This window comes from Poecilia formosa, unplaced genomic scaffold (genome assembly GCF_000485575.1).
Source record: "Poecilia formosa unplaced genomic scaffold, Poecilia_formosa-5.1.2 Scaffold136, whole genome shotgun sequence".
In the NCBI taxonomy this organism is placed as follows: domain Eukaryota; kingdom Metazoa; phylum Chordata; class Actinopteri; order Cyprinodontiformes; family Poeciliidae; genus Poecilia; species Poecilia formosa.
The window spans coordinates 1419270-1436303 of record NW_006800075.1 but is presented as its reverse complement, the minus strand read 5'-3'; the positions used below and the strand labels follow the sequence as shown (position 1 = coordinate 1436303).

The 17034-nt window shown below is 39.6% G+C and overlaps 1 protein-coding gene across 2 annotated transcripts in view; it reads right to left on the bottom strand.

Moving 5' to 3' along the window:
- Window positions 1-273: 273 nt before the first annotated feature.
- pgs1 (phosphatidylglycerophosphate synthase 1) overlaps window positions 274-17034 on the bottom strand; it is a 28879-nt gene continuing 12118 nt past the window's right edge. Inside the window, exons 5-11 of one of the 2 annotated variants that reach the window (XM_007562477.2) lie at window positions 16837-17026; window positions 13382-13560; window positions 10604-10800; window positions 10206-10497; window positions 6526-6674; window positions 6288-6417; window positions 274-722 (exon numbers count right to left, since the gene is read on the bottom strand). In XM_007562477.2, the coding sequence (XP_007562539.1) occupies window positions 6298-6417; window positions 6526-6674; window positions 10206-10497; window positions 10604-10800; window positions 13382-13560; window positions 16837-17026 (1127 nt within the window). In that variant the 3' untranslated portion in view covers window positions 274-722; window positions 6288-6297. The other variant, XM_016676614.1, reaches the window with a different exon arrangement.

The following is a 17034-nucleotide window of genomic DNA, read 5'->3' as shown; positions in this document are numbered from 1 at the left end:
TCACTTATTACATGGAAAATGTTTGTGCTATCAGTGAGATTATCTTCCAGTGAAACTTGTACTTATTTTTTATCAATGTTGAGGAATTATTGACTTAAAACAAGGTCTTATATTTTGTTGAAAAGTTACTTGTGAGTTTTGTTTTATTTAAAGTGTAATGAGATATTTGACCAAAACTACTTGGTGAGATTTTGTGTTTTTGCAGCGTTTCAGTAAAACTTCTGGAGTACTTGAAGCTTTATCTTCAAAAAAAAAAGCACGCAAACATTTTGAGTCACTTTAAAATTTGAGCAGATCCTTTAATTTACAAACATAACACAGAACTGTACACGTATCTGTGGGCAGAGCCGTAAACAAACCGTGAGAGCTGTTATTAAAGCTCCTCAGGGACTGCAGCACTTGGCCACACCCGTCTGCTTACCGTCACAGCCTTCATTACGCCGCAGACGTTCACGTCTCTGTTCAGCCCGAAAGCATGCGATGCGACGGAAAGACGATCAGTAGCTTTCTCCGTTTGAAATGTTTCCAGTCAGTACAGATGGAGAAATCCAGATTTTTTAAGATGGTGGAGGTAAATGTAAAAGCGGAAGAGGGTTTGCCCTCTTTAAGTTCATCATACGTCCAACTCATGTGTGCGAGTCACTTCCTGTGACGGCAGGGAAACGCCTCCTGCAGGACCTCGGCTCAAAACCGTCGAGTCCAACCCGAAATAAAAGAACCGCCTGCAGACGACAGAGAGAAACATTCAGATGATGACGGGCGTCGAGTGAAAACTCTGGAAATATGGCTGAGAAACGTCAAATTCTCTCATAAGATCATGACAAACTTTATCAAAAAAAGAGAACGCGTGTGTAATGTATTTCAAAATATTTTTAATAGATGCTTCAAATGAAAATGATAAACTTATTCCAAGTTTGTAACTTTTGAAATGGAGTCATTTTTGTCTTGAAAAATCCCAAATTTAAAGAGATTTAAAAAAAAATAGATAAAATCATCTTTTACTTTTAACTTTTTAGGAACATTGCATTTTTGTTAAACAGCACTTTTAAAAATCACAATTATTTCTGATGAGAAAGCCTAAAGGTGCTCTGAATAAATTAAAATCTCATTGAAACGTTCATTTGCTTCACTAATTCAACACAAAATAGTAAAAAATGTATTAATTTCACACAGAATTATATATTCCAAACACTTTTTAAGCTATTTACAAGATTATGGCTTACAACAATTGAAAACACAACAAATATAACGTCAGTGGCAGAATAATGCGGGCCTGGTCTCTCAAAGATAAATAAACTTTAATATTGTAAGAAGATCTTAATACTGGAACTGGAAGATATTTTAAATAACCCCCCAAAAAAGAAAATTAAAAAATGACAAAAAATAAATAACCTAAATGACTAAAAAGGCACTCAAGTGAAAACGTAAATAAATTACAGCCTGTAAACCAAATCGACTTGCAAATAATAATAACCAGAGTAGAAATTGACTGAATTTTAATTAATCATGTTATTAATTAATTTAATTCACTTTTTGTGTTTGCTACTTTATCCGAGAATATTAATAGAAAATTGAGTGGAAGAAAAAGTGGTAAGAAAACTGCAAATTAGCAACATTGATTACTGGGGCCTTCAGGGAGTTTAGGAAAATTCACTTCAGCAAAATTAGACATTTTACTGATGCAACAATTCATAAAAAAATAGCACTGGCCATATTTTATAATGTACTACATTTATTTTGAGGAAAATACATTTTTGATTTTGGTTTAAGAGAAATAAATGTTAATATATTTCACTGCGCAGGATAAATATAAAGAATACGTTTTTTGTTACTGAAACAAATTAACTCACGGATTATTTTCCAACGAACTGAGATGAACCTCTGACCTCTAATGTTAGGTTCCCTCCTGAAGTGCCAACATTTCACCACTAGAGGGCGGTCACAAACAAACAAAGAAACGCCCGCAGCCTTTCTGGATCCCGGCTGGACGTCGCTGCACGTGAACGCGGCCGAACCGGAGAGGCCCGAGGCTGCTGCTGTCGCTCCTTCCCAACAATAGACGAACCGAGCTGCAGATAAGATCTCTTCACACCCTCCTCAGGCGAGGCTATTGTTGGAGAGAGGACGGCTTTTGTTTTGCCCTCTTCTTTCGGGAAAATAAAAATAGAGGACGTACTGGAAGTGAAGTCGATCACACGCCAGAAGGAAACAAACAAAGAAAACAAAAGGAACGCAAAATAAAGGAACCTCCAACTGAACTCAGAGCAAGACAAAAAAAACAAAAACGAGTTCTTCAGGAGATGAGAGGGAGAGAGAGAGAGAAACACGTAGCAGAAACACGACAATAACTGGATCATATTTACTGTGCTTAACTCTTAAACTGTTTGAATTCAAAGTCAGAAATTTGATTTTATTTTATTTATTTTATTTTATTTTTCGTGTGAAGGAGTTGGCTGTGGTTTCCGGTAAGAGCCGAAAGAGCCGCACTTCTCTGAATTACCTGCAGATATTAAATGAGGCTGCAGACAGGAGCTCATAATGCAATTCAGAAACACTCCGATTCGCACATAAATCACGTTAACTTACAAAAAACTATTTATCAGCGGCTGGACGAATCCCACAACTCCCAAACTTTTAGGTCTTTACATGAAACAGCCTCAGTAATTTAAAGCTGATCGCTCTGGAGAGACTTAATGACTCTCAATTGGCCTGGTTTAATTATATCAGCGAAATTTATGAGTTGATTCGGTTTTATGACGTCTGTATAAAAGCATTAACTATTTTTGGTTTTATGCGTCCTCCACAGCAACACATTTAAGACCGGGCTACACCCAACCGGATTGACTGTTTCGGAAAGTTGTAAAGATTAGTGAGATCATTTCATTTTCTCGATCTTTTTCCACATTTGTAATGGATATAAAATTATTTATACCCCTGTTTTTTTTTTGTTTTTTTTTTTGTTTTTTTTTTTGCTTTGGTTTTCCATGTGAAAACAGACATGACTAAATGATTTCAGAACTTTTTTTTAGGGGGAAAAACTTAAAGTAAAATACTTCTGTTGCTTATTATGCATTTAAACTAAAACTGAGAGAAACTTTTCATAATTCGCTCCATTTCCAGCTATAGAAAACCAAGTTCAAAGCATGATGCTGCCACCACCGTGCTTCACTGTGGTTATCTTAGCTCACACTTCGTTCCCTCAGATTACATTTACCAACATGGATTAGGGAGATTTTGAATGTTTGTACAATTTAGCAAGATTAAGAAAGTTGTTCTTTGTTAAATAAAAACGACAACTAAAGGGAAACTCCCAGTTATTGATTAATGTTGGGCTGCAATAAGCAATTAATCACACGATCAATTGAAATGAGCTGATGATCAATGTTTTTTTGGGTTTTTTTTAAACAAATTACAGAGATTATATAATTCATTTTATTTATGGTTTTGATTTTAACTGGTTTTAATTATCTTTAATTTATCGTTTTTGGTTTTTGTGTTTTGTTTTGGATTCTTTGAATATCTTGCTCAGAGGACAAACTTTCATTATTATATCAATATCAATATATTCCTAGAAAAAGGTCTCAAAACGGCAATGGTATCGCTTATCGCGATAATTTCTGGGACTGGGAATTAGTTACGATGACGGGCCTCCTGTTGCATCCGTGGTACGTCCAACTCTGTAAAATGTTTCTTAACTCCTGATACGTTTCGACAGACTGAATGATTTTGAATCTTTCTGCAGACCATGAATCTGCTGCAAGATCCGACTGAGAAGCTGTCAGGAAAAACAGCTTCCCAGTTATTAGAGAGCACGCTCTTATGCAACCTTACTTAACGCAACTCAGATTTTAGCTTGTTTTTATTGAACTATACAGGTTAAAGGTCAGAAACCTTCCATTTTGCAGCTACTTTATAACACAGATATTAAACTTATCTCCATTTCAGTAAAAGCTGAATCTGAACAATTTGTTTCCTCTGCTATTTTCTCATCTGTCAGGATACTTATAACAAAGTTTTACACTGATCCTGTGACACGAATCAAACCGGTTCGTCTGCAGTTTTCCAGCATTAAATCCTCTCCTCACACGGATTCTATGTGTGCGTATTTGTTACGCTTCAGGGCAGAAAGATGATCTATTTTAAACTGTTTCCTTCTGGCAGCTGATGACTCAGATTTTTTTTTCTCTCTCTCTCTCTCTGTCCAGGTAGTGATAAGACACCACCCATTTACCGGCAGTTTCCAGCCTGAGAAACACTTCCTGTTCTCAGAATCCGAGCGGCTTTCTCTCGCCCTGCAGCTGACGGCTCGTCCTTCAGCCGGAGCAGCGGGAGAAATGCGGCGCGACCTCTCCGTTTACTCCTAATGACCCCGGCGAGGTCGCCTGGCCCAAAGTGTCGAATCATCGCCGTAACGCCGCGCTGACTCACTTCGCTTCGCTTCGCGGCGAATGAGCCGACCCGCTGTCCCCGCTCTCCCTGCGGTGGTTCTGGGAAGGGGAGGACGGGAATCGCCACAATGACTGCAGGAATTTCAAAGAACCCACAGCTTGTTTTACTGTATGTGTGAGCGGGCGGCGCTGCACAAAATGTTGACGGGTGCATCCTGTTTACGCTGCAAAAATGGGCAATTTGAGGGGGGAAAAGTGGAGGGAAAAAACGCTCAAATGAAAAAAAGGAAAGCAAAATATTGATGCAAAGTTCACTTAGTTTAGTAACTCAGTTTAAAAAGTGAATGCAGAATGAAATATTCCAAGCAATTAGTTGAGGAAATTACATTTTACCCAGTTTGAATATTGTGTATTCAGAAAGGTTTTGTTGTGGTTCCCTAACTTTATGTGCAAATTTTAAAACAGTTCAGAGGTCAAGGACAATTGGCAAAGAGCAGATCCACTTTAATAAACCTGTTTACTGCTCACACTCTGAAGTAAAAACACTTTATGGCTGCAGTTTGTCTGTTTGTGACCCCAAGCTGCGACTTTCTGGCAGTAGAATGTTCAAATCATAATCAAATCAAATTTTATTTGTATAGCACATTTCAGCAGCAAGGCATTTCAAAGTGCTATATAGCATGTGACACTGAACAAACAGTAAGAAATAGAAAGAGATTTTGAAAGAAAAAAAACACAAAAACGCTCTTATTGTTGTGCACGCTCTTACTTTGAAAGAAACAACAACTTGATTAGAAGCAGACGTTTCACTGCAGTTGCACCTTCCGTGACACCGGATGCAGTTTCTAATTTGAGATCCCTGGTCGTCTTTATATGACACTTTGATTTTAGGAAAAACCTGAATTTGTTGTTTCTACTGAACTAATTACATCATTTTAACATTTTCCATGTTTCGGTAACTCCACAGTTCAACCTGTGTTTCCTGCACTGTGCGCCGAGTCCAGAATGACTCGTCGTTCAGGTTCAGGAATGACTAGAATCCAGGAAGATTGTTGACTCGACAGTTATCCAGCAGACTGCCAGTCACAACCTCAGGAAGAAGAACAAACCTGAAAAGGTCACTGGTTTGGAAACTGGCTGTTGGCGTTTGTTTGAAAGTCAATATAGAGAAAGTTTAGTGGAAGGAAAACCTGTTATACTGTAAGGACAATTACAGTCAGGAGAGCTCCAGTTTTCGAATGCCGTTGTCCTGCAGCTTTTAGATTTTCGTCTAGATGTTCCTTAGCACACCTAATCGAATCACACGGTTTTGATGCCAAGCTAATAAAATAACTTAGTTTATGTGTTTTCCAGGCACATTTTATAGCACAATCAAGTAACTGTTACCTTCAGTTGTTATAAAATTGATGTATCTGTATATCATTCATGTCTTCGTAACTTAATTGGGCCTCTGCCTCTTTAAAAACTCCTGCTCTTTCTGAAACTCCTCCTTCAGAAAGTCATCACAACATGGCTCCTCTATTGACCTTTTAGCAACATTTCTACCAGAGTTTCACTGGGAAGCATCTCATTTAACGAGCTCAGTAGCTCCACCAGGTGTTTGCTAATTGCTGCTGGCTAGTCTGAAGGAGCTGAGTGGGGGAGTGGAAACTGCAGCTCTGAGGTGCAAAGGCCTCAAAGGTGGAGCTAGGTACACCCAGGCGTTTTGCGCAGCTGAATGGTTGCCATGGAGATTAAAGGATTTCTCAAGCATGCATGAAAGAATGAAAGCAATATTAACATTATAACATGATGTAATGCTCAGACAAGTCGATTCTACATAATACTTCCCTTTTACACATTAATACTTTCAGGTTTCATCGTGTGTAAAAAGTGTTTTTTTTGTGTGTCGGTTTGAACCTTTTGGATCTCAGAAGAAGTTCTTGATGAGGGGGGTGACCAGCTTGACCCACAGCTTGACGTAGCGGTTCGGCTGCTGAAACGTGGAGTCGGACACCTCCGTGGAGCGCCGGTACAGCGTCTCCTGCTCCTGCCGGGTCAGAACAGAGGTGAGCCAGGTGAGCGCCGCGCCACGCACAGCCATTCATCCTCATCATCCTCATCATCCTCATCATCATCATCATCGTGACAAGCAGACCTCCTGCAGCTGGCTCTGAAGGGCTTCGTTCTCCGTCACTATGGCGATCTGGGCCTCCAGGTCGCGGTGAACCGAGCGGTAACCGAAATTAGGGGAACCGATTAGAGTGAGGCAAGGCCTGTCCTGCCCCCAGAGGTAATACCACAGACCTGTGAAGAAGATGGCGGTGCGGGAGGGGGTCAGTAAAGTTTCGGAGAGCCGGATTCAGCAGACTGAAACCACAACTGAGAGGAAGCACAAGAAGAAATCCCCAGCGTTGATCCAAAACCTCAAAATATGAGAGAGAAAGAGTGAGTGAGTGTGCATCCTTGTCCTGAGGCTACAACAGAGTGAGTGTACAAGATTCCTGCGTCAACCTACATACCGTAACAACCACAAGAGAAACAGCAGAGCCCATCATTCCTAATGGGCCGCTTCATATAGAGAACGGTTCATTTACGCCCCTTGCACAACACCAGAAATGAAGAAATCCCATTGTTTCTGGACTTTTCTGGCACCAAGCGAACCTGGAATCGTGCAACGCTGTTCGAGTAAAACGCCATTTCGCACAATTACCCTGAAGCTGTGACAACGTATCATTTAACAGCGCCCACACGCCCAAATTAATCATAAACGGTGACCTACTTCGTTTTAAAAGGCTGTGCTGCCAAGGAAAAATAAAAGCAAAGAGAAAGGTGGAGGGCGTGACTAATGGACCCACACCAAAAAGAGCCTGAGCTGCTCTGTCGGCTCTCCAGGGAACCATTACAGTACAGGGAGAGGAGAAACGGCAGAAAGGAGGTCGACTGTCACGCCTGCTAACAGGAGCAGCTGATGGAAAACAAGTGATAAAATATCACAGACAGAAAAGAAAAGAAAAAAAACACAAAAAATTTACAAAACCCTCCACACCAAGAAGAAATTAGCTACTCAAAAACAAAAACTTGTACTCAAGTAAAAGTAGCACTACTTCAATATATTCTTACTCCAGCAAAAGTAAGGAGTTGAAAAGTATTTGGTAAAAAAAAAAATCTACTCAGGTACTGAGTAACTGATCAAAACATCAGTCGTTCAAGATTTAAAAACTACATAATCAGACAAACCAAAATATAAAATGATGTGGAAATCTAAGAAACAAAATTCATATAAATAAATAACATAATTACAAAAACAACTAAATCAGGCAAAAGAGAAAAGGTTTCCCAAATATGCTTCTTTTTATATGAAGTTTAAACAAAAGATTTAACAAAAACTGTTGGTGTTTCTGGTGACGTTTTGGTTAAAACAAGTTTATTAATCACTCAGTGAGTAGAGAGTCCAGACATTTTACTCAAGTAAGAGTTAGAGACACTTCCTAACAAATTCACTCAAGTAAAACTAAAAACCAAGTAAAACAACTAAGTAAAAATACTCCATACATACAAAAATACTCCTCTGCCTAAAATAATCTCGTACTGCAGCAGAATAAGCTCACACCTTTACTTTGACTATATTATTCCAGAAATAAAATCCAAAATGAAAATCTGGACAGCATTTATTTCACATCTCTAATAATAAATGAACTCAATGTAACAAGATTTATGTAACGGAAACTTTGAGACTCTTGTTAAGAAAATTAGAACCTACATAATTTATGAAAAACAAGCTAAGCTGACTTGAAAACTTCTACTTACTTAAGTTTAATACAACCTTCTCAAAATGTCCTGGTTCTTCAGCTCTGATGTGTGAGTAAATCGTTAATGTCATGCCGACATTAAAGTTTGCATAACAGCCTGTAAATAAGCTACTTATTGAAGCCAAAACTGGAATTAGAACAGATGTTACAGTTACTTTCCCTTTGGGATTCATTTTATTTTTTTATATGTTAAAAACACTCTCCTGGTAGTGGAGACAGAAACAATAATGTTTTGAAAATAAACAACAGTCCGCCTCTTGAGCAGATCTCTGTTGGTAGCTTAGAGATTTCAGGCAAACTTCCACCGTGCAGGAAGAGCCAAACGTTGCAATAAAAAATAATTCCTCAGTCGGGACTCCAACACAGGACCAAGAGAACCAACCGTTCTTTAAAAAAAATAAATAAAGAAAATAAAAGTAAATAAATTTTACCTCACACATGTACAGAAAGCAAAAAGTAAAGGAAAAAGCAAAGGACTTAGATAAAATGTACGACCAAAGATGGAAAACCTGGATGCATTTAATGCAATTTAAGGAATAAAATTGAGATCATGAAATGTTTGATTTTATTCTACTATAATTTAAGACTCAATGTGTAAAGAAAACCAGTGGAACAGCTAGAAAAAGCAAAAAAGATAGAAGATTTAAAAGACTTTTCATGTTTTTATATTACCTCCCTAATGGAGGCCTTTTACTGGCTAAATATCTATTTATCTTATTTTATTATCCCTGTTTTATGACATGATACCAGTTAACTGGACCTCTAATTATCTTTGAGTTGTTAAGTTTACTTGGAAAATCTGCTTTAGTGAAATTAAAAGGACTAACTAATGATACTGAGAGCAATATCAGCAGGTCAGATTGCAATATTTGCTATCTGTGGGGAGGTGGCTGATAACACAAATTTCCTGGAGTTCTTAGACATTTACACGCTTCTCCAACACATAATCACCCTGATGTTTGCACACAGTTCACTCACAGCCATAAAGAGCGTTTCAACCATGGAGGGGAAGCTGCAGAAACACAGAAAACGTTTCTCTGACCAGATGAGATCCAAACTTAATGCTTGAAGGAAAACCAACATGCTGAAACACTTCATCCCCATGGTGAAACACGGCAGTGGCATTATCATGATGTGGGGATGCTGTTTTTTTTTTTAGCAGGAACAGGGAAGATGGTTAAGATTTGATCCAAAGATGGATGGAGAGTAAAAGTGGAAGAAAAGATGTTACAGGCTAGAAAAGAGTCTAAACATGCAATTAGTTATGGGAGTATAGTCGTAATATTGGAAGAACAAAGACAATATTTTACCAAAAGAATGTTTCTAAATTACAAGAAAAAAGTCGTTTTGATGAAAAAAAGCTTCAAACGTTATCGAGACATGACGTTTGTACCTCTGTGTTGTTCTTTCTTCAAAATAGACTCTGTTGTTTAGTCAGTTGTTTCAAAATCCTGCTGCTGAAAACAATTTGATGTTTATGTGTTTAAAGATGAAGTTTCCTCTTATCTGGAAAACCGATACCAAAGTATAACTTCACCAGATGCTCAACATTCCTCATTAAAGTTTTTGTTATTTTCTGTGTTGGAGTTCTGATAAAATTATTATTACTTCATCCTCCTATGTTTTGACTTTATTCTGGTATCATTAACGTTTTATTCTCGCATTATTTCGACTTTATTGCAGTATGACTATTATCGTATTATTATGACTGTGCTATAGTAATAGTATGATATTTTTTCTTATATTTAAAAAATTTAAAAGTCTTAGCTAAAAAAGAAAAACTAATACTTCACATGCTTGTCAAACAAGATGGCTGACTGGGTCACTCTGAACTACAGAAGCCCCAAAAAAAAAATCCAGATTTTCCTAAAATTAAATCTTCAAAAACATAAAAACTCAATTAAACGATAAAAATCGTTTGGACCAAAGACTCTGCGAACGTCTCATCATCATGGATGCTCTCCATCCAATCTGATGGAGCTAAACACATTTCGAGGCCTTAGATTGACCTTTGAACCTCACCGACCTTTAGCGTGGAACGTCCACTGCGGCCGGTGGTACTCGTGCAGATGGACCCTCTCCTGCTGGCCCAGCTGGCACACTCGGTTGTAAAACTGCCTGGCGATGTGGATGTAGGCTGCAGGAATCGCTCCGGCGACACCTTTGGCCCCGAAGAACCCGTTGACCTCTGGGGAGGCGGTCAGGATGTGGTAGCTGGCTCCGGTCTCCAGCACCAGCCGCATGTAAGCCCGGGTCAGGTTGAAGTAACCCGATGTTAGAAACACAGTGGAGTCCGGCCCGGCGTCTGTCAGCAGCCGCTGGAGCGCCGGGGAGACGCAGAAGGAGAAGACGGACGACTTACAAACACAGCTGCTTTCATCTTCCAGCTGTGCAAACACACAAACCAGAAGAGAAGAGGCTCACCTGTGTGACCTGCTCGTCCATCCGGATGCCCAGAGGTTTCATCTGGACCAGGGGGAACACCCAGGTGTCCTCCTCTTCCTCGCTCCTGGCCTCTTCCTCCCTGGAGCGTCGCAGCTGCTGGTGCTGTCTCACGCGGGCCAAGCTCACGACCTCCATGATGCGCTTCCTCGCTGCTGCCGAGAAGTCCTCCCGGTTTCCTGGTCGCCATGGAGACACAGATTAATGTGAAGAGGGAGAAGGGGTCGGCTCGACCTCGGAGGTCGCGGTGTTCTGGTCAAGGATTTGTTACTTTTATGGCAGCGGTGGGTTGTGGGTAAAATATGGAGAGGAAATCTCCTACGAAAATGGAAACACCTCGCAAAAGTATTAACACCTCCTGAATTTTTTCACAGTTTGTGCCATAGAAAATATATTTTATTGGGGTTTTATGAGGCGGAACAACAAAAAGTGCAATTATGTTCAGCCCGTTTTATATCCGTACGTAAAACACACTGCGTCTTTGAAGCTCACTTAATTGGTAAGTAGAGTTCACTTGTTTGCATTTGAACGCTGAATAAAAAAAGCAGCTGTTTCCGGTCGGAGAGGCTTCTTAGCATCATGAAGACCGAGGAATGCAGGTTTCTGAGGAGGTTTATAGTCGGGTTAGCTTATAAAAGAAACTTTCCTAGCTTTGAACGTCTCTCAGAGGACTCTTCAACCCATCGTCTGAAAATGGGAAGAGTGCAGTTCAACTGAAAATGTTCCAAAACGTTTATGTCTACCTAAAATGAGAAGGTAGGGAACACAACTAAGGCTGGGCGATTTGGACTTGAAATCTCATCACGATATTCTGAGGCAATATTGTGACAATAAGAACTATTTATTACTTCTTCTTAAGGCAAATGTATGGCTCTGTGTGTCACACCAATTAGAGCCTCACAAACACAAATGCTGCTCTATTTGTAATCCGCTTCTTTAGGACACCAATCACAAAGAAGTTTGTTTTGTCTCACTAAAACGCACACAGTAAGTGCAACTAAGAATATTTTCAAAATGTATTGATGTTTATTGATTCACTTTTAATGAACAAACACTGAAAAAAAGTAGCATAGATAGCAATAAGGACAGTTTTAGGAGTTAACGTTAACTGGAATTAAGTGGAATTTATGGTGACACTATCATGATAAGATATGCATCACAATAAATGATACATGATAATTTCACCCAACCTGCAGAACCACCTGCATGTGATGGGAACCCATCATGCATCAGGCTGAACACGCCACCAGTGACGCATGGCGGTGGCCGCATCATGTGGTGAGAGTCAGTGCTGGAGGTTCACCTTCCAGCAAGACAACAACACAGATGGAGATAAAACCGAACAGCTTAGATACATTTTGCAAAGAAAGGATCAGTTTTTTTTGCTTCCAGGTATGCAAAGTTGATTGAGACATTTATTTGTAGCGTCTACTATTATGAAGTTCTATCGTGTTTTGACTCATGGGGGGCTGAATACAAATGCATGCCACACTTTTCAGATGTTTTTTATTTGCAAACTATTTTTATGACTATGAATAATTTTCTTTCCACCTCATAATTATGTGCTGCTCTATCACACAGAGTCAGAATGAATCACATTATGGTTTGTGGTGACAAATTGTAATAAAGTCCAAGTGACTGTGAGGTGAAGCAAAAAGTTGTGCTAATATGCTAAAAATATAAGGCTTATTTACTTACATGTGGGCATTAAAATGACTGGAAGCTATAGTGTGAAGTCTTTTCAGTAAATGGTTTTTTTATATATATATTTACAGCTTCTTTTCTTTGCAAGAACTCAAACTCTGAGTACTTCCCCATTTCATCTTTTTTCCCCCGGAAGTGTGGTTTTTGTTGTTTTTTTCTCAGCAGCAACCACTTTTCATCAAAAATTACATCTTTTCTGGCTTCCTTTTACTGTACTGGAGCTACATAATCATTCATGAGCTGTAAAATAATCTTTAGGGTTAAATAAAAATTAGAAAAACTTTAGAGACAAATTCTTTAATCATTTAAAATTGATCATATTGTGTAATTCTTCAGTTTCATTGTGCTATAGTCCTTGGGGGGGGGGGAAGAGAGAAATCAGTAAAAGTCAGCCCTCAAAGAAAACTCTGTTGATGGGAAAGCATAAAAGTGAAGCAGTTAGATGTGAGTCAGCTTATCATGTGTGCTACTCCTCCAAAAGGTGAGTGTGAAGGCGTGTTTGGTAATTTGGTTTGAATGAGTAATCTTCTGTCTCCAAGCTGTCTGCTGCCGCTGTGCATCAGGACCCGTCATTGTTTCTAATTCATTGCAAATCTTCCAAGTCATCCAGTACAAATGGCTCTGGTGTGTGCGTGTTTATATCAGTTCCCACTACTGTCCATATCTTCTTCCAGCAACACTGTGACATCACATCTCTATTCCTGGTGTCCGTTTCTGCAGCCTAATCCTGCAGACATGATGTCATTCATCCTTTAAACTAACATCCTGGCAAGCTGTGCTCCAGTTACAGACACAAGCTATATGAATGTGTGTGTGCGTGTGTGCGTGTGTGTGTGTGAATAGAAATCTGACATTTTCACATCCGGCTGCGTGGCTAACAAACCGCAAGAGCTCTCTCTGTCCTCCTCGCTGACCAGCATTCTCCTCGCTTGTCTAAGCTTTCAAGCTCCATTAGCCAAACCCGTCAGCTGCCAGTGCCGAGCGCCGCGCCGCAGCCGAGCGCCAAGTGTCACGCGTTGTCAAAACAGCGTGCGTCTGTGCGTGTCCGGTTTCTACCTTTGTAGGGGTGCACCATGCCGTCCTGCATGGTGACCGAGTTGTCCGGCTGCAGCTGCAGGGAGAAGTCCCCCACGGCCTCCACCAGGTCGGAGAAGAAGTCCGCCACCTCCCGGCAGTTCTCCAGGAGCACGTAGCGGTCCTGCCTGTTGGTGAAGTACGAGTCGCTCAGGTTGGCCCTGGAAAACAGCCGAGAGACGAGCAAGGTTCATAAAGTTCTGTCTTGCAGGATGTTTTGGTGTATTTTCCTCATTTCATGCACAATCAGAGCAAATAAACCAGGTATGGGTCGGTTCCCATTACCAAAACCACTGGTTCTACAAAACCTTTGCACTGTTTACGGTTTAATCGGAGTTTGTTTGCTTTTTCCAACAGTAAAATTCAAGCACAAAGTTGTTAAACTTTTCCAGCACCACAATTTGAAGATAAAAACAGTTTAAATTCACGATTCTATGAATTAATTTATAAGAATGTCAACATATCCAGCTAATCAGCTCATCATTTAACTCAGGTGTGTTAAAACAGAGTCGTATCTAGAAGCCGCAGGTCACCGGACTTCCAGGACTGGATTTGAACAGCAGGTTCTGCGGCTGCAAACCAAGACGCAAAACAAGAGTCTTCCTCCACCGTGCTTCAGCTTGCATGAGGCGTTTCTCCTGGTCGTGCTGAGCATCGTGATCAAAAGCTCAAATTGTATTGCATTGTTACAAAAGATAAAAGCAAGTTTGTATTTAAGGTATGCACACGTGTTTTTCTTTTTTTTTGTTTAGTGTTTTTTTTTAGGTAGAGCTTTCCCGACAATCCTTCCAAACCAGCCCGACGAGTTCATTCCTTTGCCTAACTGTACTATCATAAGTTCAACATTAAGGCATCGCGTAGCTTTGCCTTTCTGCTGCTGGTGTGAGAGACAACCTGAAAGTTATTATCCACATTCCTGCACTTTATTTAGCCCTGGAGGATGCCAAGGGCTCATCCTTCCCAGAACAACAGCGTTGTTGACACATTAAGACACAATTACTGCAGTTAGACCTTTAGGTGCATAAATAATCATGTCACGTGACATTTAATTTATTGCTAAACAAAGCAACAATATACATTTATTTGGCTTTGCATCAAATTGTTTGACTCTTCTGATTTTAATTTCAACTTGAAGTAAATGAAACAACTTGGAAACGTACATCTAATATCTGGGTCAGAGCGGCTTACATTTCATTGTAGCGGAAACAAACTCAATAAGACTTGGAGTGTAAACTGTGACAGATAATTTCTCAACAATAAATAAATATCAGTTACAGTCACGAGTTTCGGTTAACAAAGTCATACGCTGTTCTGACTTTTTCCTCATCGTTTACTGTGAAAATAAATAAAAAGAAGGTGCTCTCTTATTAATTTCAACATTATAATATCCCAATATGCTAGTGGTAGAAACCTGCATTTCTTATTATATCTACGTTTAAAAAACATTAGTTAGTTCTTTATCATTTTTAGCAAAAGAGCCAAAGAGTCACTAGTGACTCCAGAGCTGCAGATTGGAAACCCCCTAGTATAGCCATAACGTACGGAAGCAAATTAGGTGAAAATGCAAAACAATTGATACAAGCTGCTAAGCACGGTGGTAGAAGGGTCATGATATGAGGTGATTTGTTGCTGTAGGATCTTCTCACATGATCAATGCACCCTCATCCTTAATGTATGTTAGGGTGAGTGCTGAACTGAATTGAAAAGTAAGTGATCCTTACTTTTGCTTTGTCAACATTACCAATGTATCAACTTTCAGACACTTTATTTAAAGTTCAAACCAAACTTTTTACTCTAAATATTATAGATATTTCTGTCATGCTTTGGATTGTTATGCAAACGCTCAAAACGTCTAATAAAAGCCCAAGATTGGACAAAAAAAGAGGCAGAAAAAAACAGAAGTTGATGTTTTCTAATGAAAAAACTAAACTAGTTGAGGTACGAATAACCTCTGATAAGTGCTGCTTCAGGAGCATGAAGTGTCGTTGAACCAGCAGATGTCTTGAAACAATTTTTTTAATATCAGTAACTGAAAATGATTTGTTGACTCAGGTTTAACTTGCAGTTTCGAGTAACCTATTGTTATTCCAGGAAGGAAATGAACCAAAGCCAAGACAGATTGCGCCCGATGTCTTAAGTGCTTAGATGTTTCGCTTTGGAGCCCGCTCAGCGTTCTCAATTTTCAGGCGAAACCAAAATGTAACAATAATATTTTCAAACAATGAGATTAATTGATCCTGGTGGGAAGCCTCGATGTGAATTTAAAACTGACGAGACCACGCTTCAGAGCAGAGGAGTTCACGAGACGGAAGGACGTCTAGCAATCACGCAGATAAGCTGCTGCTGTTCGACACTAATGACAAGCGTTCGAGGCGGACGCATCCTGCTCTTCGAAAGCACTGCAGGGAAAACTTCCTTCTCTAGCATGATGTATGGGTTTGTCTGTTTTGATCTGAAATGGAGTGAAAACCACAACACCACCGCGGTCCCCAGCTTTAGAGCACACCCATGATTTACATTTTCTCTGCAGATGACAGAACGTGCCCTGAAAACATTTCCTGGCAGTGGAAACACCTGTTCTGTGCTCTGAGTAAATATGCACAATGATCATTCCTCAGTTTGATTTGCAATAACTTAGCGGCAGGAAATCTAAAAATACTGGAAGTTTGAAACAAGTATATTACAATCTGCTTTCCATTTGTTTTCAAAGCAGATATTTAATTAAGACTCTACCATATGTGGACAATGACGTACCATTTGTAATCTCTCATCTATTTATTGTCTTAAACAGAAGTTAGATTATTTTTTTAAACATTTTTTTAATGCTCAATGAATGTTTGGCTGCTCAGTGGCGACACATCCAAACGACAGTGTGAGGACACTTTTACCAAAGATCCTTTGTGCAGGAAAAGTTTGAAAACTTTTGATTATTGAGGAAATATTTCAGGAACAAAAAGTTTCTACGGTTAGAAAAAGAAATTGAGTAACCAAACTCCAAAAGTTTCTTCAGTATAAAAATCAGTTGCGACTTGATGGGTTTTTTTTTCCCTGTGTCTGAGCCAAGTGAAGATTGAAGTACCAGTCTTTTTTTTTTATAGCCAAACAACATGTCACTGTCAGAAAAATAACCGTAGATGAATATAGACAGCGTCAAACCTTCACAAACTGATTATATGTAAAAATGTGAGACTTTTAGCTTCTTCCATTCACTGCTGCAATACTGTATGCTCTGTATGCTCAATAATTTGAAGTATTCTGGTGTTTTTAGTCAATCAGAGAAATGGGAGTCTAACCATTAGGTCTATCAAAAATCTGCCCAAAGTTTCATTTAAGAGATTTAAATCCTCACTTTCTGATCTCACACTGAAGCTGGAGACGTTTGCATTTTCGAGGCCCTTGTCCAGCTTTCCAATCCCCTTGGATTAAACTCTACGTACCCGCTGATGATGACGCTGTCGTCAAACAGGTAAACTTTGATGTGCTGGACTCCAATGGTCTCGTTGAAGCGCTGCGGCACCAGGAGTCGCAGCAGGCCTCTCAGGTCCGGAGTGTGGTATAAAGATACTCGCATCTGAGAGGTGAAGCGCTGCAGCAGAGGCAGCAGCATGGTCCGGGAGTTAATCTGACCTGCGCAT